The sequence below is a fragment of the Alexandromys fortis genome, unplaced genomic scaffold, assembly GCF_014885135.2.
Source record: "Alexandromys fortis isolate MF-2015 unplaced genomic scaffold, M_Fortis_MF-2015_v1.1 scaffold_86, whole genome shotgun sequence".
NCBI lineage: Eukaryota > Metazoa > Chordata > Mammalia > Rodentia > Cricetidae > Alexandromys > Alexandromys fortis.
The window spans coordinates 3,000,689-3,025,094 of record NW_026067965.1 but is presented as its reverse complement, the minus strand read 5'-3'; the positions used below and the strand labels follow the sequence as shown (position 1 = coordinate 3,025,094).

Below are 24,406 nucleotides of genomic sequence, written 5' to 3'. Positions count from 1 at the left end.
ATGATAGCTAAAGTTATGTTTTAAGTTTAAATTATTGTTCTTAAGAGATCTATAATAGGGCTGGAGAAATGGCTCAGTGGTTAAGAGCACTGACTCTTCTTCCGGAGGTCCTGGGTTCAATTCCAGCAACCACATGGTGGCTCATAGCCATCTATAATGAGATCTGGTGCCCTCTTCAGGGGTGCAGGTACACATGCAGAGTATTGTATTCATAATAAATAAATAAATCTTAAAAAAAAAGAGATCTATAATAAAAAAATGCTTCAACTGTAATCTGCATTTGCCGAAAGACAGACAGCTTCCTGGAATGCCAGGAGCTGTTGTGAACGTAAGAAAACAAGTCGTGTGTTTTCACTTCTGTAAACAACTGTATGGGACGTGCTGATCACACACAGGCAGAAGGGGCATAAGTAGCCTGTGGGGTTTGCCTTTATAAGCCTCTGACTAACGTGATTTGGTGTCATCCTCTGGGCATCCTAGGTATGGACGCAGCCAGTGTCCATTGTCCAGGCCAGTACTTAATGAATCTTGCTTCAAATATTGCTCAAAACCTGTAGTAGTTGTCTTATTCTCGGCTGTTGGGATGAACATAATTCCAGAACTTTGGAGACACAGGGAGGTGGACTGCTTTCAGTTTGAGGCCAGCTTGACCTCAAACAGTCAGTTTGAACTCAAACAGTGAGTTCCAAGACAGTCAGATCTCCATTGTGACACCCTGTCTCAAACAAGCAAACAAACAAACAAACAAACAAAAACCATGGGGCTGGAGAGATGGCTCAGTGGATAAAGCACCTGCCACAAAGACCGACAATGTGAGCTGGAACCCTGGGACACACACAGTAGAAGAAAGAACCAACTTCCCAGGCTGTCCTCTGACCTCCACATTGGAGTTGTGAAATAACCACATACACATTTACAAAAATAAATATTAATAAAAAAAATTTGGGTTTGGTGGATGCCCTTAATCCCAGCAGAGAGGCAGAAAGTGGTAATCTCTGGGAGTTCAAGGTCAGCCTGGTCTACAAAGTGAGTTCCATATCATCCAGGGTTATACAATGAAACCATCAAATAAATGAATGAATAAAAATAAATAAATGAGGGGGCAGGAGAGATGGCTCAGTGGTTAAGAGCATTGCCTTCTCTTCCAAAGGTCCTGAGTTCAATTCCCTGCAACCACATGGTGGCTCACAACCATCTGTAATGAGGTCTGGTGCCCTCTTCTGGCCTGCAGACATACACACAGACAGAATATTGTATACATAATAAATAAATATTTTTAAAAAATAAATAAATGAACAAACAAACAAATAAGGGGTCTGTACCTCAGAAGCCAAATTAATGAAATGTTATATGATGACCCCAGAGTAGCTGGTTTTTGAAACGACCTGCTTGAAATTAAATAAAAAGTAAGTTTTTCTGAGGCAAGATTTCATGTAGCTCAAGCTAGCCATGAACTTTTAATCCTGTTAAGACAGGCATACAACTGTGAAGCCTAGCTGATAGAAAGTGCGTTTAAAAATGTATATTTATAAAGAATATATAAATTGTTAATTGTTGGTTTTAGTCAAGAGAAAGCTCACATCAAACTCATTTCTTTTTTAAAGATTTATTTATTTATTATGTACACAGTGTTCAGCCCCATGTATGTCTGCAGGCCAGAAGAGGGTACCAGATCTCATTACAGATGGTTGTGAGCCACCATGTGGTTGCTGGGAATTGAACTCAGAACCTTTGGAAGGGTAGTCAGTGCTCTTAACCTCTGAGCCATCTCTCCAGCCCTCAAACTAATTTCTTATATTTTTAATTTTTTATTTAGATAACTTTTTAGACTTGTTTTTATTAATTATTTTATGTATGAGTGTTTTGCATGCATGTGCAAGTGTGCCTGGTGCCCAAGGAGGTGGTGAGCCTCCATGTGGGTGTTGGGAACTGAACCTGGGTCCTTTGAAACAATAACCAGTGCTCTTAACCACCAAGTCAACTATTCAGCCCTATATTTTTAATTTTCAGAACAGGGCTTCACTGTGCTGCTGGAAACATCTTCCACCTCTAGAGGACCCTGTCCCAGCTCCCAGGTAGCTAGGATTATACATGTGACATATGTGCCACTGTACCTGGACACAAGCTTTATTTTTTTCTTTACATGTCATTTACATGCATTTTATGGGGTACCACTTAATATATTGTAATACATGTATACAGTGTGCACTACGCCAGTCAGGGTAATCAGCATCTCCGTTCTACCATCAAAGGCTGTGGCGAACTTCAAGTGCAGACATTTTGTCTGGGCACTTTACTTCCTCTTCTGTTGGGACGGCCTTGTCTGGATGCTGACCGTCACTAGGCTAGTTTCCCTTTCCTTGGTTTCATTCCTTCCTCACCATCACATTCTATTCTGCCGTCTCTCTTCTTTTCCTCCCATTGCTTTCTTCCGGGGACTAATTGGTCCTCTGAGATTGTTTTTAACTCCTGGTTCTCCAGAGACATCTCTATTAAATATTTAGTTGGTACAATAGTAGTTTCATTTCTGAAGTTTTTATTCTAGAAGATGAACTAACCTTGAAAATTAGGAGAGATGAAAGAAGCCAAACACAGAAGACTACAGCTATGAATCTGTTTATGAGAAAGACCCCAACAGGCCAACCCCTAGACAGCAGGTTAGCAACTGTCAGCAGCGGCAGAGGAAGGGGATGAGGCACGAATGCTGGTGAGCGTGGAGGGTCACCTGAGGTGGAGAGAAATGTCCTGGGATGAGGTAGTAGTGATGGTGACGGCTGTACAAACTTGGTATAAATCATATTTATAAAGCACGAAGCTGGAATTTGTGAATTATACTCCTTAAAATAGAGAACCTTATCTCTCCAGATATGTGAATTCTGTTTCAGTAACAATGTTAAAAACCATTTTGGTTCAGAACCTTAGCTGTTTCTAAAGATATTTGTAGCATAGTCACAGGCTTGCCTGCAGAAATGCTCTGCCAAAATAAAAAATAAAAAAAAAATAAAAAAAAAAACAGAAATGCTCTGCCCCCAAGAGGAAGGTCCAGCCACACTCTGAAATTCCAGCTTCGTGCTTTATAAATATAATTTCTACCAAGGAGAGCTACTCACGTCAACACGTGTCAAGCTGGGGGGTGGATAATCGATGGAAAGTACAGTGAAGCCTGTCTGCCAGCTGTTCATGTCCCAGGTGTTTCATAGTTCATAGAAACGTTACCTAATTCAGATTATTAATTTTTTATTAAACCATTGAAAGGCTTATATTGTTAAAGTTAATATTTTATTTTAAACTTTATATAGTTTGGAATTTAAAAAATTCTTCAGAAAGACACGTTACCTGAGAAAAGGAAAACCTAACTACTCTAACCTAGACAATGAGACATCCTTAGCCAATGAAGGGACAGAAGAGGCAGACACAGTTGTGACAGTAAGAACCAAACACACATAAAAGGACACTCTTTTTTTTTTTCTTCTTTCCCTGAAACAGGGTTTTTCTGTATAGCTCTGGCTGTACTGGAACTCACTGTGCAGACCAGGCTGGCCTTGAAGCTGGAGATCAGCCTGCCTCTGCCTCTCAAATGCTGGGATTATATATAGGTGTGCGACACCACCTCCCAGCTAAAGAGACACTCTTAAATGGAAGAAGCATACATAAAACAGTTCAGCAAAATTTGTCAAAAAGCTTTAAAGTGTGCATATACTTTATCCAGTAGCTCAGTTTTATTAGTGGGAAGACTGGGTAGAACCACTGGATATATCTAACAGCAAGATGCTCGTTCTGACAGTGTCCACGATGAACATCAAGACATAAGCCACTACAAGAGCTAGTTCCAGGACAGGAACCAAAAACTACGGAGAAACCCTGTCTCGAAAAATCCAAAAAAATAAATAAATAAAAGACATAAGCCAGGGGCCAATTCTAAGGAGGACACCCAGTAGCTGTATGAGCTACCCCGAGAATGAGGTGCTAACTCTGAAAATGATGGCAAATTTGTAAACACACTAATGAGCAGTTAGGAACACTGGCTGGGCCGGGAGGAGGTGGTGGTGCAAGCCTTTAATCCCAGCACTTGGGAGGCAGAGGCAGGCGGATCTCTGTAAATTTGAGGCCAGCCTGGTCTAAGAAGCAAGTTACAGGACAGATAGTGCTGTTATACAAAGAAACCCAGTCTCATTAAAAAAAAAAAAAAAAAAAAAAGTTCTCTGAGGTTGAATATTCACGCACGCAAGCACGCACGCCCACATGCACGTCCACACATGCAGACAAAACACAACACAACGGTACTTGTCTCATCTGGATTCCTTCATCTCTCTCATCCACTCAGCACCACTCCTGCACAGCTGTGGTACAGGGAGGTGCTGCTGCACAGCTGACTTATTTTAGTGAGGACAACGCTCCGAAAACAGTAAAAACGCTTTGAAGCACCTAGAAAGAACCAGCACCCATCCATTTGAGGGACACCGTACCAGCAATTCTGCTATGAGGGCTCAGAGTGGGCTCTGGAGCCTCCGCCGCTTAATCCCACCACCAGCAGCGTGATTTTAGACACGTAACATGACTATGAGTTTCCTCATCTGCAGAATGGAGTGTTAGGGTCGTCTGGAGGTTAAAATGAAGCAATACTAATAAGGCACATACAATGAGTGTCTGCTATATAGCAAGCTCTAATGAAGGTGAGTTATCGTTAATACTATTAATATATTAAAGTAGTAATCCATACTTCTTTATACCCGTAACTTACAAGTCCTGTCCTCCACTGATCTGTTCTCCTGATAATATCTGAAATAAACAGGCTTAACATAATTTAAAAATTTCATTTGACCTCACCAACTTCAAGACTAGAAATAAAACAGTATATAATAAATTAACACAATAAAATTAATTTAGATGAACAATTTAAACTGTCCCAATAAATATCTAATAACTTAAGTTAATGCTTAAAGCAGCATTAATAATACTGGACCCAATAACCTGGTCAACTACTGACATCAATATTCCTGGGATTCACTTTTAGAGACACAGTCTCATGTAGCCCATGTTAGCCTCTAAGTTTTTTAGTGAGTCTAGTCTTGAACTCTTAATCCTCTTGCCTCTACTTCCCAGGAACTGGGATTACAGGTGTGTACCATCATGCCTGGCTAACATCTGTAATTGTGATGTCCAGCTTACAATCTCATCTTATCTGTACCCATTCCCCCCTCAGGAATAAGTACAACGTAAGGCTTAGGTGCAATTTAAGATGTGTGTTTTTTAAAGGACAAAAGGTGACTTGGTGGAAGCAGGGCCAACTGCTATGCGTTCAGTTGTGCACAGTAAGAGCACATTGAAAGACGTTTCCCCTGGGTACTCACCCCCTCGCTCTTCCTACAACGTCTTTCTTCTCTAGCCAGTGTTGTCCTTGCTTATAGAGGCCTCGGTCGTCAACGGCATTATTATCTCCTTTGGTTAGAAACTTGATATGCCCGTTTTGCCTTCAGAGTAAGGGAAACACAAGTCACCAAAAACCATCACGGCCTTAATGCAGAGAATCTGTTCTTCCCAACGAGCACCGGGTAATCATCATGCCTAACAGCGAGTCGCTAACTGGCTGAGGAGTGCTTACAGCTGGACTGCTTAGCTAGAGAAAGATTAAGTGAGAAGTCTAATATTAAGGAGCTGAAATACTTAGGCGAGCATTATGAACACGGCTGTAGAAAAACATGATGTTTACAGTTACGAAAAACCTGACTAAAACTAATACAAGTGTCTTTAACAATCACAGTCTATAGAAAAGAGACTTAGCTTCAGGTTTCTGCTGACTAATATCCACTTAGGAACTGACTCCCAAGATGCTAAGACCATAGGTGAAAAGCGGGAGGTGTTGCAAACACCCAGGACAGTGCAAATACCACACTCAAAATGAGGTTCCAGCCAGAAACAATGCAAACACATACAGAGAAAATGAACCGTAGCTGACAATTTGGTAAGTGAAAGAATGTCGGAGATACCGCAGGGGATTAAAGAAGACAGTCAAGAGCACGGGGAGGAAGAGTCGGTTAAGACAGAAAAGCGCCAGGAGGGAGGAACGCTGGGCTATTCCCAAGCACCTGCTTGTCAGGAAATAACACACAGGCTTTCTCCTGCCGGCCTGGGATCAGCTCACTACTGTTTCCTGAAAAAGCACATAATCCATCGTCTACTTAGTGGCAGAACAAATACTCTGCCCTGGTAACCACCCCTCAACACACCTATTAAGATATAAGATATGTTCCAGCCAGGCGGTGGCACACGCCTTCAACCCCAGCACTAGGGGAGGCAGAGGCAGGTGGTTCTCTGTGAATTCAAGATCAGCCTGCTCTACACAGCAAGTTCTAGGGCAGCCAGGGCTACGCAGAGAAACCCTGTCTCAAAAATCTTAAAAAACAAACAAACAAAGAAACCGATATGCTCCAGCCAGATGTGGTGGAACCTGCATGGAATTAAAAAAGAACATGAAAAACCCCTGGAAAAATCTTCAGAGAAACAGATGAATTAATAACTATTCAGTTTTCCAAATGTAAGCCAAACTTTCAGATATTCATAAAATTGGATGGAAAGTAAAGGTCAAAGTGTTCCCTACTCTCTATAATGTTTTCTTATTAGCCCAGGCTAGCCTTCACCTTGCTATGCAAGCCAACAATGACCCTGAACTTGTCTGTCCCTGTCTCCCAAGTGCTGGGATTACAGACATGCATGCCAAGGCCTGGGTTTTGTAGTGCAGCACTGGGGAGCTAATCCAGGGCTTTAGTCTAGCAACTGAGTTACATGTTACATCTCCAGCCCTGTTTATTAACTAAAAAAAAAAAGTTTTATTAGCTGGGTAGCAGTGATGCATGCTTTTAATCCCAGCACTCAGGAGGCAGAGGCAGACAGATCTCTGTGAGTTCAAAGCTAGCCTGGTCTACAAAGCAAGTTCCAGGACAGAGAAACCCTGTCTCAAAAACAAACAAAAAAGTTTTACATAGATGAGTGTATTGCCTACATAAATGTGCACCAAAAACATGCCTGGTGCTTCTAGAGGTCAGAAGAAGGCATCAGATTTCCCAAAACTGAAGTTACAGATGGCTACGAGCTACCATGTGGTTGCTGAGAACCAACCCGGGTCCTCTGTGAGGACAAGTGCTCAAGTGTGGAGCCATCTTTCTAGCCCCACTCTTCAGTCATTTTTATGTATCAAAATTAAACACTTCAAACTCTAAAACAAAACTTTTCAAAAATACAAATGAAAAGCGGGCATGTACTTTTCATGGATCTTCAAGACTCGATGCACTATAGGAATCTCTCTTCCTTCTATCCTGAAGACGACGATTTCCCCCACTCGTATGGGATCTTCGACACGGTTCGTTAGGAAAAGGAGGTCCCCTCTGTGAAACGCGGGCTCCATGCTGCCACTGGAAGGAGATACAGAAAGACAGGTACATTTCAGAATTGGATATTCAACAGAGCAACGGATACCAGATGCCCCGTGATGGACTCAGCATTTGAACAACCATGGTACCAAAGATGACACTGTCCTCAAAATAGGTTGCCTTCAACCATGTGATTTCATTTCTTCATTTTGGGGGCATAGTTACAGTCTCACAGTGCAGATCAGGCTGCCCTCAAACTTGTGGCAATTTTTTGACCTCAGCCTCCTTAGTCCTGAGATTACTTGTTACACCATCATACCCAGCTTGGTTCCCCTCAACTAGTAAAAGAATTTTTTAGTTATTAGTCTTTACTAACTAGTTCCATTTTAAGCAATACGACTCAAAGGTGCTTAAGTCTTGAAAAGGGCAGTGTTACTAATTCTTTAACCTTTTAGAATTTCAAGTGACAAACAATATAAAAGACTGAACTTTAAAAACACTGCCCTTCTTCTGGCTTCCTCTGAAAATACTAAACATATTCAAATATTCAAATGAGAACCGGATCGTCTCTTGCCATTTATAAGGTACAGACCATGATGACCTTATGAGTTCAACTGATTAGGGAGGAAAACAGCTCATCAAGTCAGAAACAGAACAAAGAGAGCACTGGCGCTCCAGTCATTTCTTTGTCTGTAAAGAGAGAGCTCAAAGACTACTTGGATTTCTGTCTAAGAAATTCGGAAACTAGGAAGAAGGGGGAGGAGCCCGGGAAGAGCATCTCCTTCTCCCCTGCCTGTCCTGCCTCACACCTGGCTCTGAGAAGGGCCTAGGAGATTTGCATTTACATCTTCAGGAACTCACACTCCAGTTTTCAATTAGAAAAACATTATAAAAAGTAAAAATATCAGCTGGGTGGTGGTGCTGCCCACACCTGTAACGCCAGCACTTGAGTTTTAGGCCAGCCTGGACTATAAAGCCAGTTCCAAGGAGCCAGGACTGTTACACAGAGAAATCCTATCTTGAAAAACAACAACAACAACAAGTTAAAAGTATCAGCAGGAAATAAAACTCGAGACAGAACACCCAGGCCCAGACACTGTTGTTTGAAGACTACATATGGGAACAGCTGCGGTTCCTAAACTCTCTTGTAACTGGATAACCTGAGCAATTTAAATAAAATCTTCATGCTCAGGTCACAAATAAAACCATTAATATCAGAATGTCTGGGAATGGGGGTCAGGCATCACCAAATCCTCAGAAATTTCACTGTAGGACTAGAGAGATGGCTCAGTGGTTAAGAGCCCTGGCAGCTCTTCCAGAAGTTCTGAGTTCAACTCCCAGCAACCACATGGTGGCTCACAACCATCTGTAATGAGGTCTGGTGCCCTCTTCTGGCCTGCAGGCATGTATGGAGGCTGAACACTGTGTACATAATAAATAAATTTCACTGTAAAGCATAGTTCTCATTGGGGAACTATGAGAAACGTGTTTATTTTTGTGATTATTGTATCGAAGGCTAGCCTGAACTAGGTAGCCCATGCTACCTAATCTTCTTGCCTCTCAAGTAATGGGATTACAGGTATGTTTGTCTGTTTGCTTATTATATTGTTGAACTTGAACTTACAGTAATCTTCCTGCTGGGATTGCAGTCTTGCACCACCATGCTAGGCTAGTACATGTTTATTCTTTCCCCACCTTCCAGACCGGTTTCTCTGTGTACTCAGAGACCCGCATGCCTCTGCCTCCTCAGTGCTAGGACTAAAGGCATTTGCTACCACCACCTGGTATATGTATTTATTCTTAAAGCTTCTGTAATAGATCTTTAGGTAGATCTCTGAGTGTGAGGCCATCCTGGTCTATACAGCAAGTTCTAGGACAGCCAAGGCTACATACATAGTGAGATCCTGGCTCAAAATTAAATAAATTAAATTATTATTTAAAATTTGCAGGCTGAGGCTGAAGCTCAGTGGTAGAGAACTTGTCAGGAATGAACAAGACCCTGCGTTAACTCTCTAGCTGGATCTACCAAAAATTTAAAAAAAAAGGAAAAAAGAACTTTACATACAAGGCTATACACACACACAAACATACACACGCGCGAGAAAAGGAAAAAAGGATGCACATACAGAATTATCTCCATTACATGTAAAAACCATACATGAAAAGAGACAACGATGTTAGCAGTGATTTCTATCTCAGAATTGCAAAGACAGGTTCATTTAAGTTTCCAACATTTCACATTATGGGAATATATTAACTTTTTCTTATTAGAGAAAGCATTTCTCCTTAAAGGTCACTATGACAGTCAGGCAGGAAATGACAAGGGCCTGAAATAGAGCAGCAAAGAGAACAGCTATAAAGGAGTGGAGGGGAAAACATCAGTGGCCGATTAGACACACGAGAAAAAAGGATGAGCCATAGGTTTGTGGCACTGGCAACTGAGCAGATGCAGTGACAGTCACAGAAACAGGAGGGAAGGATCAAAATGAAAAAAGATTTTATTTTATCATGCAGAGAATCAAGAGTCTAGTCAGTAGTCAGGTGAAGCTGTCCCGTGGAATGAAATAAACAAAAGCTTTTGGAATTCACATGTAAGTAGCCAGAAGTGGTGGAGATGCTTATGATACCAGCACCTGGGAGGTGCTCAATGCCAGCTTGCACCACATGCCAAGACTGTGCCCCCAAACCAAAATAAATAAATAAATAAATAAATAAATAAATAAATAAGACATATCAAGTATGTGTAGAGGGTTTTACCTTTTTAAGGCACAGAGTGAATGTGCTTGTACACCTCATATAAAAATGTCCCTGTGCCAAAGAGACCGGCACTTAGGAGCAGCTCTTCCAGAAGACCTGAGTTCAATTCCCAGCACCCACAAGACAGCTCACAACCTCTCTAACTCTAGTTCCAGGGGATTTGATGCCCTCTTCTGACCTCCACAGGCACCAAGCATACAAATGGTGCACATACATGCATGCAAGCAAAATACACATAAAACAATAAAATTTAAAAATAATAACAAAGAAAACAAGGGCTACGCAGAGAAACCCTGTCTTGGGGACAGGGGGGAGTACATAGTGAGATCATTTAAACATGTTGTTATTATCACTATTATTATTATTCTGTTACTATTTGTGCTGGAGAGTGAAACCCAGGCCTTTCTCATGCTAAGTAAGCATTTCATCACTGAACTACACCCCCATCTTACAAGGGTGATTAAAAAAATAAAACTGAGGAAGATTATTTAAACAGTAAATCATTAAGTGAATTATGAGTAACTCTGATATCTGATTAAATCACACCTTTCTAGTTTGCTTGTTTGTTTTGTTTATCAAGACAGGGTTTCTCTGTTTAACAGCCCTGGCTGTCCTGAAATTCACTCTGTAGACCTGGCTGGCCTCAAACTCACAGAGATCCACCTGCCTCTGCCTCCTGAGTGCTGGGATCAAAAACATGTGACACTACTACCAGGCTAAATTACACTTTCAATATGTCAAACGTGCTTCCCTCTCTCCTTTTAAAATGAAGCAGGATTTTATGTTTCCATGGTTGGCCTTGAACTGGAGGTATAGCAGAAGATGGCCTTGAACATCTGATCTTTCTGCCTCTGCCTTCTGAGTCCTAGATCAAAGGTATGCACTGCCACACATTCAAAAAAACAAATGAACAAAAGATGTATGGGTGTTTTATACACAAGCATGCACATATGACCTCTGCCTTCAGAGGCCAGAAGAGGCATGGTAACAACTATATGGCTGGAATTACGCAGCCCGGGTTGGCATCAAACTCACAGTGATACTCTTGCTTCCACATCCCAGATGCTTGAATGTCAGGAATGAGCTACCATATTCAACTACATTTTTAGTTTTTTAACTGATACATTAAAAAATGAATATATTGGTACTTGAGAAATGGCTTGTGTGGCCAAGTCTGATGATCTGAGTGCAATCCCTGGTATTCACAGGATGGAAAGAATCGATGCCTACAGTTATCCTCTGACATCTACATGTGCATCTACACACATACACAAATAATAAAATGTAACAAAATATTTATATATTGGGGTCTGGGACTCAGACTTATTGAAAAGGGTGCCTGCCTAGCAAGCAAAAGCCCCGAGTTCAATCCCCAGCTGCTGCGGGATGATGTTCTTGTACCCTGTAAAGATTGTCACTTGTACTGATTTAATAAAACGCTGATTGGGCCTGGCAGTGGTGGCACATGCCTTTAATCCCAGCACTTGGGAGGCAGAGGCAGGCGGATCTCTGTGAGTTTGAGGTCACCCAGGTCTACAAGAGCTAGTTCCAGGACAGGCTCCAAAGCTCCAAACCCTGTCTCGAAAAACAAAACAAACAAAAACAAACAAACAAACAAAAAACTGCTGATTGGTCAGTAGCCAGGTAGGAAGTATAGGTGGGGTGACCAAATTAGGAGAATTCTGGAAAAAGGCTCAGTCTGCAGTCACCAGCCAGAGGCAGAGGAAGCAAGATGAGACTGTCTCACTGAGTAAGGTACCAAGTCACATGGCTAAACATAGATAAGAATCATGGGTTAATTTAAGTTGTAAGAGCTAGTTAATAATAAGCCTGAACTAACCAGTTTATAGTTAATATAAGCCTCTGTGTGTTTTGTTGGGACTGAATGGCTGTGGGACAGGGCAGGACAGAAACTTCCATCTATAAGCCAGACCCAAAAAGAGGAACATGGGATGTACTCACTCATATTTGGTTTCTAGCCATAAACAAAGGACATTGAGCCTGTAATTAGTGATCCTAGAGAAGCTAAATAAGGAGAACCCAAAGAAAAACATATAGGCATCCTCCTGAATATTAACCTTCATCAGGTGATGAAAGAAGACAGAGACAGAGACCCACATTGGAGCACCGGACAGAAATCTCAAGGTCCAAATCAGGAGCAGAAGGAGAGAGAGCACGAGCAAGGAACTCAGGACCACGAGGGGTGTACCCACACACTGAGACAATGGGGATGTTCTATCGGGAACTCACCAAGGCCAGCTGGCCTGGATCTGAAAAAGCCTGGGATAAAACCGGACTTGCTGAACATAGTGGACAATGAGGACTACTGAGAACTCAAGAACAATAGCAATGGGTTTTTGATCCTACTGCACGTACTGGCTTTGTGGGAGCCTAGGCAGTTTGGATGCTCACCTTACTAGACGTGGATGGAGGTGGGTGGTATTTGGACTTCCCACAGGGCAGGGAAACTTGATTGCTCTTTGGGCTAATGACAGAGGGGGACTTGATTGGGGGAAGGGGGAGGGAAATGGGAGGCAGTGGCGGGGAAGAGTCAGAAATCTTTAATAAATAAAAAAAAAAAAAAAGAAACTTCCATCTATATCCAACACTACTAGATGTGCTGGCAGATGCCTAGAATCCCAGCGCTTGAGAGAGGGTGAGAAGTGTAGTGGCATTTCATTTGTATTTTAATAAATAAAGCTTTCTTGAAGATCAGAGTAAAACAGCCACATTAGTAAGCTTTACAGACCAGGCAGTGGTGACACACACCTTTAATCCTAGCAGCAACACTAGTTTGCGATAGAAACCAGGCAGCAGTGGTGCACACCTTTAATCCCAGCCCTAGAGAGGAATATAAGATGGGAGGAGACAGCTCTCAGACACAGTCTCACTCTGAGATTCCAGTAGGCAGGATCTGCATTTCAGACTGAGGTAGAGGTAAGAGTCAAAACCCTGTCTTGAAAAAAGACAAAACTGCCCCCCACCCAAAAAGAAAGAAAGAAAATAGCAATGGGAGCAGGGAAGCTATGAGTCTGTGCCTAGCCTGAGCTATGCAGCAAGACCTGGCCCAAAACAAACAAAAACAAAACAGTCTGAAAGGAGGAGAGCTTCAGAAAAAAACAATCCAACACCGAGGGGATTCTCGTCACAACTAGAAGAGAGCTGCTTCTGGGTCACTTCCGATGTCATTCTCTTCAGTGGAGGTACTGGACTTCAAGGACTTTAATGTCTACCTGTGATCAGATATGCCTAGGAGGACTCAGGTCAACTGACAGTTTACCTTTAGGGCTTTGGTGAAGTTGGTGGATTCTGGGAATAAAAATAAATATTCTTACATGATTTATTATATTAACTGAGATTTCAGGTTATAGGCAAACTCTTTTCTTCCCTGAGACAGGGCTTGGCACTAAATGTATAGAAAGACCTGACCAGCTTTAAACCTGCAAAGATCCTCTACCTTCTGAGTATGGATTACATGCGTGCCCTGCACATCCAGCTCCAAGCTAATTTATTCTGCCTTTATAGAGCTGTTAAAAACAAACGGCTTAGCCAGGGACGATGTCCACAGGCAGGAAGATCAAAGATCACTCCAAGTTTAAGGTCAGCCTAGTTTACATAGTGAGTTCCAGGCTATACAGGGCTACACAGCAAGACCTTGCCTCAAATAGTGTGAGACATTATCTCAAAAACCCAAACCAAAAAGTACTGCCTTAATTTTGCTGGAGATCACTCAGGGGTAGAGCAATCGCCTGGCACACAGGGAGGTCCCTAGGCTTTTCCCTAACACTGAAAACATCTGTTCAGAGTATTACTACCCACCCCCCCAACCCCTGGTCTCACATTCCAACCTTGAAGTAGACAGCTTCAATTGGTGCTACCATCTAGCACTAAGGAAGGACACCACACTACTGACAGGAAGCACAGGGCTTAGGTCATGTAAATTCCTTTGGGAGACTTCTTCTGGGGCTATTTCCAATTTAGTTCTCCTTAGCAGAGGTGTTAAGGGACAGTCATCAGAATAACTGGAATAAATGGAGAATTGGACTAGGAAACTTGGTTTAAAAAAAAAAATGATGGTAGCTTGATGTTGGATTCCCCTCTGTATGCTGTGAATATGTTTTACTATCATTGGTTAATAAAAGAAGCTGCTTTGGCCTATACCAGGGCAGAATATAGTCAGGCTGGAAGAGATATAAAAAGAGAATAGGCAGAGTCAAGGAGACACCATGTAGCTGGCAAAGGAGAAAGCCACCAGCTGCCAGCCAGAACTTTACCAGTAGGCCACAACCTCGTGGCGATACACAGATTAATAGAAATGGGTTAATTTAAGATGTAAGAGTTAGTTAATAAGAAGTCTGAGCTAACAGGCCAAACACTGTTGTGATTAATATAGTTTCTGTGTGATTATTTAGTTCTGGATGGCCAGGAAATGAACGCGGAATCTCTGCCAACAGTAGCTGATACGGTTGAGATGCACCTATAATCTCAGCACTTGGGAAGTCTTAAGCAGGAGAATCATGAATTCAACGCCAGCATGGGCAAAACTGTCTAAAAAGAAAGAGAGAACAAGAATAAAAGCAAACATTCTAACATTCTTACCATAGAGAGAGAAGAAAGAGAGAGAGAGAATGGGGAGCCTTCTGAAAACGCCAGGCACACTTTTGGTAGTGATGGTGGTGGACTTGAAGACATATACTACCAATGTCATCAAGCTCTGTACCGTAAAATCTACTGCTTGCTGTGCACTGGTCAGACCTCACTAAAGCACTAAGAACAACTCTGGATACTGGGCATGGCTCCATTCCCTTTGTACTCTATCAGCTCCAGAAAGGACTTAGGTAACAAACCAAGTACCCAAATGAGACAGAACTATAATGATTCAATTAAATAACCACACAGTAATTTCCAAAAAAAAAAAAAGTTGCTAAATTAGGTTTTAAAATCAGTAAGATTTATTTATGAGTGCAAAGACAAGAAAGGAAATGAAGTGAAAAACAATTTAGTACACTTGTCTGAAGAGATGGTATTATTACCTTCAAAATTCCTGGAGTCTAGCTTAGGAATGATACTTAAAGGTCAACAGAAAATATGGAAGTAATTAGTGCTGCTGCTAGCACTTGAATACATGACGCAGGAAAACTCTTTAGTGGAGACACTGTACACCTAACAAACTAAGTTCCAGGCCTGATACACCAAACTAAGGAATGCAAAAAGACAGAAGGATAAAGTACACTTTCTTAAGGGATGAACCAAAAATAAGGTTCACATAGCAACCTTTTTTGGTGTCGTTAAGACAGCGGTCCCAAGTAGCCCAGTTGCCCCTTGAACTCCATATAAAGCTAAGACTGGCCTTGAACTCCTGATCCAACTGATTCCTGAGCACTGGGATTACAGGCAGGAAGGAGCCAGCACATTCAGCACACAGCAGCCTTGAGTAGAAACGATCCTAGATTTGGAGTGGTGGCTGGAGAGACAGCTCCGTTGTTCAGGGCACACCCTGCTCTCAGAGGATCTGACTCTGATACTCACGTAGGGCAGCTCTGAACCACTGTTTGTCTTCTGGCCTCCAAGGGCAACCGGAGTCACATGTGAACTCCTCACCTATACATACATACAATTAAGGATATGGGTCCTTTGGGGTTCAGAATGGAAATACCTCCCATGGTATTTCTCACAACTGAGTAGAAGCGGACTTCCTTCTGGGCTCTCTCCTAGGTAACAGTTTCTAAGGAACTGGTATACAACTATTGACTTAATACCTCTATTTTTCTCCCAAGTAATCCCATGCACTTCATGTCTTGAAAAGGAGCAGTTACCTGAGCACCACTACAATTGGACTCTCACTTCCGGTTATCACCATTAGCCCCTTCCAGATCATTAGTGCCGAGGAGACAATCATTCCAAAATTTAGGACTTGGTAGTATAGCTGTAGGAACAAAGAGAAGAAATCAGATCCACTATTATTCTCACTCAGGCAAGTAAATGATCGTAGCTATTAATTTAAAAGTTTCAAACAGTCCAAATGGGTGCGTAGCTCAGTTGGTAGAATGCCTGTCTAACATGTGCAAAGCCAGGGTGCAATCCCAGCACTGCATGAAACAAGGCGTGGAGACTCAGGCTTATAATCCTAGCACGCAGGAGGTAGAGTCGGGGAAGGGTAAACGTCCATCGTCAGCAGGCTATTTACTGAGTTAGAGGTCTACCTTGGTTGGGAGACCACCCCATAAGCAAACAAACAAACAAATCTAAGGAAGAAAAAAAAAGTTCCATACCATTAAACTATCAAATAAATGTGAGGGAAAACTTTCTTAAAACTTTCAAGTAACCAGCACAGTGTCCTGGGCTACAATTCTAGCACTTGGGTAGTACGACATGAATGAGACCAGCCTGGGCTACATGGCAGTTCTGGGACCACTTGACTTACAGTGTGAGGCCTTGTCCAAAAACAAAAACAAAAAATAAAACAAACAAAAAAACCCAAAGTTTCAAAGTAGCAGTACCACTGTGACTGCTGAAGTCCTGAGACATTTTTCTCAAAATGTAGCCTAAGGTGGCCTCAGACTAAGTAGCTGAAGTTAGCCTTGATCCCACATCTGCCCCCCCACTTCCACCTCCCAAGTGCTGCCACCGTAGGTATTTGCCACCAAATATGACCTTTTATTTAATAAAGCTTAAATCGACACCCGAGAAGAGTCCTGAATCCCATTCCAGCATTCCAGAGGCTGGGGCAGGTAGAGCTCTGTGATGTTGAGGCTATCCTGGTCTACATTGTGAGTTCCAGGACAGCTAAGGCTGTATAGAGAGATCATGTCTCAAAAAACAAAACGAGTAAAAACAATTCCAGAGTCAAGAACTATTTAAGCCACACTTCTTTACTGAACTTGCCCTACTCCACAAATTTTTTTTAAAAAATATTTATTTTTTATGTATACAATAGTCTATCTGTATGTATGTCTGCAGGCCAGAAGATGGCACCAGATCTCATTACAGATGGTTGTGAGCCACCATGTGGTTGCTGGGAATTGAACTCCGGACCTTTGGAAGAGCAGGCAATGCTCTTAACCACTGAGCCATCTCTCCAGCCCCTACTCTACAAATTCTAACATTTCTTATCTTGAACTGATGCACTAGATCTAAACTCATTTTTCTGAATGAGAAAAATAGGGGCTAAAAAGATGGCTCAGAGCTTTGGTCTGCTGATAGGATAGAACTTAGGTAGACAGGGAAAACTAAACTAAATGCTGGGAGAAAAGAGGTAGAAGCAGAGAGAAGCCATAGAGCTGCTGCCAGAGACAGACATGCTGAATGAGACTTTAGCTGGTAAACCACAGCCATGTGGCGATACACAGATTAATGGAGATGGGTTAAATTAAGATGTAAGAGTTAGCCAATAAGAAGATAGAGCTAATGGGCCAAGCAGTGAGTTAATTAATAGAGTTTCTGTGTGATTATTTCAGGGCTGAGCAGCCGGGAACCAACAAGCGGCCACTCTTTACAACATAGTAAAGCTGAACTTTTACTGTTTATGGTTTTTTTTTTAAACCTTCATTGTATAAGGTTTATCATAAATATGTGGAGGACCACACTGTCAGTCTTATAGTTAAGGGTCTCTGTAATCTGAATAGTATTACTTTTCAGACTTCTGGCACTTTCCAGCCCAACCTTCCATCTGTCCTGTTATCTAGCCAGCCTCCACCTTTACCTACTTTTTCATATTACATTTTAAAAGGTTTAAAGATTTATTTATTTATCATATATACAATATTCTGCCTCCATGCATGCCTACATGGCAGAAGCAGGCATCAGATCTCATCATGGATGGCTGTGAGCCACCATGTGGTTGCTGGGAATTGAACTCAGGACCTCTGAGAGAGTAGTCAGTGCTCTTAACCTCTGAGCCATCTCCAGCCCATATTTACAACTTCTTATTGTATGTGGGGCAGGAGTCTAGCTATGTTGCCCAGACTGACCTTGAACTCCTGGTCCTCCAGCCTGGGCCTCAAGAGCAGTAAGAACTACTGGGGTACATCACTCCACCTGGCTTAATAACTGTTTTTGAACATTTTTTTATTAACTCATTTGCAGTGCTAGTGATCAAACCCAGGGCCTTATGTGTGCCTAGCAAGCACTACTGAACTACATGACTCAAACCTACAACTGCTGTTTAAAGAAATGATTAGTAACAAAAATGTTGAAGGTTTGAGGCTGGAGAGATGGCTCAGTGGTTGAGAGCACTGGCTGTTCTTCCAGAGGAGCAGGGTTGAGTTCCCAGCATCCATATGGTGGTTCACAACTGTCTATAACTCCAGTTCCTGGATATCAGATGCTTTCTTCTGACCTCTGTGGGCACCACACACATATAGTACATGTACATTCACACAAACAAAATAAAGCTCTGAAAGGAGAAAAAAATTTTTTTAAAGAATAAAGATGCTGGGGCTGGAGAGATGGCTCAGAGGTTAAGAGCATTGCCTGCTCTTCCAAAGGTCCTGAGTTCAATTCCCAGCAACCACATGGTGGCTCACAACCATCTGGAATGGGGTCTGGTGCCCTCTTCTGGCCTGCAGACATACACACAGACAGAATATTGTATACATAATAAATAAATAAAATATTTTTTAAAAAAAAGAATAAAGATGTCGGGCTGGAGAGATGGCTCAGCAGTTAAGAGCATTGCCTGCTCTTCCAAAGGTCCTGAGTTCAATTCCCAGCAACCACATGGTGGCTCACAACCATCTGTAATGAGGTCTGGTGCCGTTTTCTGGCCTGCAGGCATACACACAGACAGAATATTGTATATATAATGAATAAATAAATAAATATTAAAAAAAGAATAAAGATGTTTCTATAAGAAGTGACTTGATGTGGGATTCCTATCTGAATGCTGTAAATATGTTTTATTGCCACTGGTTAATAAAGAAGCTGCTTTAGCCTATAGCAGGGCAAAATATACATAGGTGGGAAAACTAAACTGAATGCAAGGAGAAATAAGACGGAGTAAGGCAGACACCATGTAGCTGCCAAAGGAGAAAGACACCAGAACCATACCGGTATAAATCACGGCCTCGTGATAATACACAGACTAATAAAAAATGGGTTAATTTAAGATATAAGAGCTGGCTAGGAATATGCCTGAGCTATTGGTCAAACAGTGTTGTAGATAATATAGTTTTCGTGTGATTATTTGGGTCTGGGTGGCCGGAAAATAAAAAAGGAGTCTTTGTTTACAGTTACTTTCCCACTTACGTTAGTCTCCCCCTTTCCTTAGACACATAGCACCACAATGGCGATTGGATCTTTACTGAGATTCAGCTAATCAAGATCATCACTGGTGTAGGAGGTTCTTCTGTTCATGTATTGCTTTCATTGGTTGAATAAAGAAACTGCTTTGGCCTGATAGGACAGAACTTAGGTAGGTGGAGTAGACAAACTGAATGCTGGGAAGAAGGGCAGAGTGGCAGACGCCATGGATCTGCCTGAGACGAACCTGGTTAGAATCTTGCCAGTAAGCCACAGTCACATGGCGATACACAGATTAATAGAAATGTGTTAAATTAAGATCTAAGAATTAGCCAATAAGAAACTAGAGCTAATGGGCTAAGCAGTGTTTTAATTAATACAGTTTCTGTATGGTTATTTTGGGTGTAAGCTAGCTGGGCAGCTGGAACAAACAAGGGACCCACTCCATGTAACACCTTTATTTTTAGTAGAATATTTTAGTTCCTTTTTTGAATTCTGTGATAAAATAATGACAAAAGCACAAAAGTAGAAAAGGTTTATTAGTGCTCATAATCCAAAGGGACAGTTCATCACTGAGGGGAGTCAAGATCAGGAGCTTGAAGAAGCCTGATCATATTCCAGCCACAGCCAGGAAGCAGCCAGAGAGAAAAAAATGCTTGCTAATATTCAGCTGGCTTTCTCCATTTTATGTAGACTATGATCCTCTGGCTAGGGCTGGTCCCACCCATAATTAAAACGGGTTTTTCCACATCAATGAATGCAATCAAGGTAACCCCACAGGCATACCCTCAGGTAATTCTAGACTCTATGAGGCTGACAGATAAGACTAGTCAGCACACAGAGAGGTCAGTCCAGTGTGTGTGTGTGTGTGTGTGTGTGTGTGTGTGTGTGTGTGTGTGTGCGCGTGTGCGTGTGTGTGTATGTATGTGTGTGTGTGTGTATGTATGTGTATGTGTGTGTGTGTGTGTGTGTGTGTGTCTAGTTCCTTAAAAAAAGATTAGTAAGTCAGTCCTGGGAGAACTAGAAAGAAACACACCATGCTAAAGCAATGTCCTATCTGAGCAAAGTGTCAGATGGATGCTCTTATTTCTTGTCTTTCTTCTCTTCCTGCCAAGAGACTTTACTTAAAGTCACATGTACAGCTTCTACTTACAGCTTCTTTACACCTACATGTTAATACTTATGGGCATAAATTATTAACTAAAAAGTGTTTTTATCTGTCTGATACTGGCAGTATAAGTTACCCAACCTCATTCCATTTGGCCACATCAAGCTATTGGTAAGAAACTGTGACATGTGCACAATGACAACCACAGAACTGAATCACCTTTTCTAAGAAGTGACCAGAACATTAAGTTCCTCATTGTTCAAGGTCAAACTACAAATGAACATTATTAACCCAATGAAAACACACCTGTCACCCTTGCAGTGAGCAGCCAAGGGGGGTGGCAACTGCCAGTTGCAGGGCTGCCTGAAACCTTCTCAAACTTTAAAAAAAAAAAAAAAAAGAAAAGAAAAATTTTTAATCTCTTTTTAGTCTAGGCAAGGTGGAGCATGTCTGTAACCTTAGCATTTGGGAGGCTAAAGCAGAAAGAATGCTGACTCCAGGCCAGCGTGGATATATAGTGAGACCCTTTCTCAAAAATTACCTAAGGCTGGGCTCAGTTGGTAGAGTACTTACTTGCCTAGCCTGCCCCTAGGTTAGATCCACAGCTACACATAAAGTGGGTATGATAATGCCCACCTAGCACTGGGGAGGTGGAAGCAGGAGGATCACAAGTTCAAACTTATCCCCAACTATAAGAATCTTCCTCAACTGCTCTTCCACCTTATTCTTTGAGGCAGTGTCTCCCAATCAAACACAGAGCACACTGACATGGCTACTCTAGCTAGCCAGTTGCTCAGGCAATGTCCTTGGGTCTCCACCTTCCAAGACTGGAACTACAAACCCACTGCTCCATTTATCCAGCATTCAGCACTGCTGTGTACGAGGAATCCTCCTGTTTGCCTAGCATGCACGTTAGCCATTCCACCAGCATGCCCTTCCCCCACAAGAGAAAGCATTTAAAACTGAATGAAAATAAAAATACAACAACAAAATGTATAGGATGTACCTACAAAAAGCAATATAAGAAGCAATTTTTGTAGCTGTAAAGGTTTATGTTGTCAAGAAGTCATCATTGTCTTCAGTACTTGGGAAGTGAGACACCAGCTATATGGTACTCAGTATGGTGGAGTCGGAGTAATGTTCAATATCCTCCAGGGAGTTACATGTACTGAAACAGCAACCAGCACATTCTGTAGCTAAAATTCACTAGTCCAGTGGCCAATAAGATGTCTCAACATGGAAAGGCGTTTGCTTCCAATCCTGATGACCTGAGTTCAACCCCAGGAACCCAAATGGTAGGCGAGTACTGACTTCCAAGTGTGTACCATGATGCAACACAGACAGAGAGAACGGGAGGCAGGGAAGCATAAATAAATGTAATTAAAAATTTTAAAAAGATACTTATGATATAACTTGACAGTGATTCCTATGCTCAAAACTCTCTAACATCTGCTAACTTAAAGGCTTTAATTCCCAAAAGAGACAGGTAGAATTGATGTAGGTGGGTCTTCTTTCTATCTGAGAGAGTACAACTCGAACTTCAACTAGAAGCTAAGAAAGCTGAGTACTATGGGCTCCTCATGCCACTGAATCAATATGCAAGGAACTGAGTTGCTACTGATTGGTGACTGATCCTGAGAACTCTCAGGTTCCCATCCAGCAGGACTATATGACACTAACCTAGTCCTTCAGTAGCAAAGGTCTGAGGCACCCCATCAGGAAAGGGACTATGGCCAGTTTAGATTCTTGCCCAGAACAGAAGAAAACAGCTACGAGAACGTGATCAATACAGAAACAAAGGTTACATCTATTAGAACCATAACGTAACAGCTTTCACCTTTCTGTGAGAGCTATGATCAAAACAGGTGCGGCCAGATGCCAAGGTGACAAAGGGCAGGCTACAGCAGCTTTGTACTCTGTTAGTGTGGGTAAATCAACACAGCCCCCCTATGTCCCCTTTGCTGCATGGTTCTGAGTTAATCTGCCCAATGAGGGCAGTTGGCCAACGTTCTGGAAGGTGAAGGGAAGCTGTGATCATGTCTGAAGGTCGCAGTGGTCACAGCGAGTGAGGACACTGCCAGAATCCAGTCTGCCCTTGCTTTCTGCAGCTCTAGGTCTACTTCTGGCTAGCAGGTTACAAAAGCAATAGCCTTCCATGGGTCTCACCTGCTCTCCTCTGGGGTCCTACTCCAGCAGCCACACGCAGACTCAGGTCCATGGGAAGTGTGGACTTTCCCACCAACACATACCAGAGAGGTTCAGAGGAGCTGGGTGGTGACAACTCTCTCCTGAGAGAGTCTCATTATAAAGCCCAGGTAGGCCTTGAACATGGTAATCCTCCTGCTGCAGAGTAATGAGATTACAGGTGTGGCCACCGAGCCCAGTAACGACAATTCTATTCTCTAACTTCTGTTAGACTCTCATGTATGTAGCTTCTCCCACAATATGAAAGGTATCTTTATAATAAATCTTTCATGTAATGTTTGTTATTAATAACTTTTCACCAACCACACTGTGCTGGCTAACTTATGTGTGATGGTTAGCTTTACTTGTCAACTTTCCACACCTGAAGTCACCCAAAAAGGGAGGTCTCAACTGAAGGGCTATCTAGACCAAATTGCCATGTGGGAGTGTCTGTGGGGACTGTCTTGATTATTAGTTGGCGGAAACCACCAGGGGCAGCACCATTCCCTGGGCAGGGGATCCCGGGCTGTAGAAGAGTAGAGGGGGCTGGCTCAGAGTGAGCAAGCAGGCAGCATGGGTACATTTGATTCTCTCTGCTCTGGACTGTGGGTGTGGTGTGATTAGCTGCTTCAGTTCTTGCCTTGACTTCCCCTCTATGACGAGCAGTAACCTGCAACTAAAAGGCAAATAAAGGCTTTCCTCTCCTGCAAGCCCTTTCAGTCAGGGCATTCTATCACAGCCACAGGAACGAAACCTGTTGAAGACTGTTTCCAGGCGGCTTCTGTCTCTGTAAACCCCTGTGTTTGGACTCTGTTCTCCCTGAAGTTAGAACACAACCCTACTGAGGAAGACCCACACTGCTCTTCCTCCATAGTCACGTCTGCTTATGGGAATGAACGATTTCCAGTCCACAGAGAGAATGACAGAAAGTTGTAAAATATTGAAGAACAGTAGCAAAAGAAGCCTGTAAGCTTCGTAAGTGCTATACTCTAGATTTCCCAGTTTCAAATGACAGTGATTTCTGGATGCTTAAGAATCCCAGCTGTGGTCAGACGGTGATGGCGCACACCTTTAATCCCTGTACTCGGAAGGCAGAGGCAGGGGGATCTCTGAGTTTGAGGCCACCCTGGTCTACAGAATGAGTTCCTGGAGAGCCAGGGCTACACAGACAAAACAAAACCCAGAAACAAACAAACAAACCAAAAACCAGAAGAATAACAACAAAAAGAGTTGGATAATCCTACACTGCACGCAATAAAAGATTCTGATGAAGTCTTAAGGCCCTGTCGGTCATGGTGGCACTCTCCTTTAATAGCAGTGTTCACGAGGCAGATCTCTGTGAGTTCAAGGCCAGCCAAGAGAACAAGAGAGTTCTAAACCTACTACGAAATTATATACAATAAGTACAAATATCCTATTCTAATTAGCTTAGGTCTTGTATAATAAATAACTTGGCCAAGTCGTGAGAGAAAAGTAACTACATTTATATAGTCTTCAACCCCATCGAAGATCTGAGAAGGGAAATAATGTTACCTGGGTAATTAGGAAGTTCAGTAAAACAACTTCCAAAACATGCAACAAATCACAGAGACAACTAGCTACCTGGGCAATCACCCAAAGTCATGTTTGCAGCGTTGAAGCAACCAACTTTGGCTAAGGCCTAACATAACTGACATACCATTTTCAAAGGCAAGCAACTTTTCAAAACTATCTTACCCTGTCTTGGCAGGATATGACAGTCCTGTTTTAT

General features: G+C 42.3%; 1 protein-coding gene across 1 annotated transcript in view; it reads right to left on the bottom strand.

Annotated features, from left to right (window-relative positions):
• Positions 1 to 24,406, bottom strand: part of Sec11a (SEC11 homolog A, signal peptidase complex subunit) — a 35,100-nt gene that overhangs the window by 4,094 nt on the left and 6,600 nt on the right. The window contains exons 2-4 of the mRNA XM_050153981.1: positions 15,941 to 16,050; positions 7,260 to 7,409; positions 5,352 to 5,471 (exon numbers count right to left, since the gene is read on the bottom strand). Of these exons, the coding sequence (XP_050009938.1) occupies positions 5,352 to 5,471; positions 7,260 to 7,409; positions 15,941 to 16,050 (380 nt within the window). The remainder of the gene's footprint in view (positions 1 to 5,351; positions 5,472 to 7,259; positions 7,410 to 15,940; positions 16,051 to 24,406) is intronic.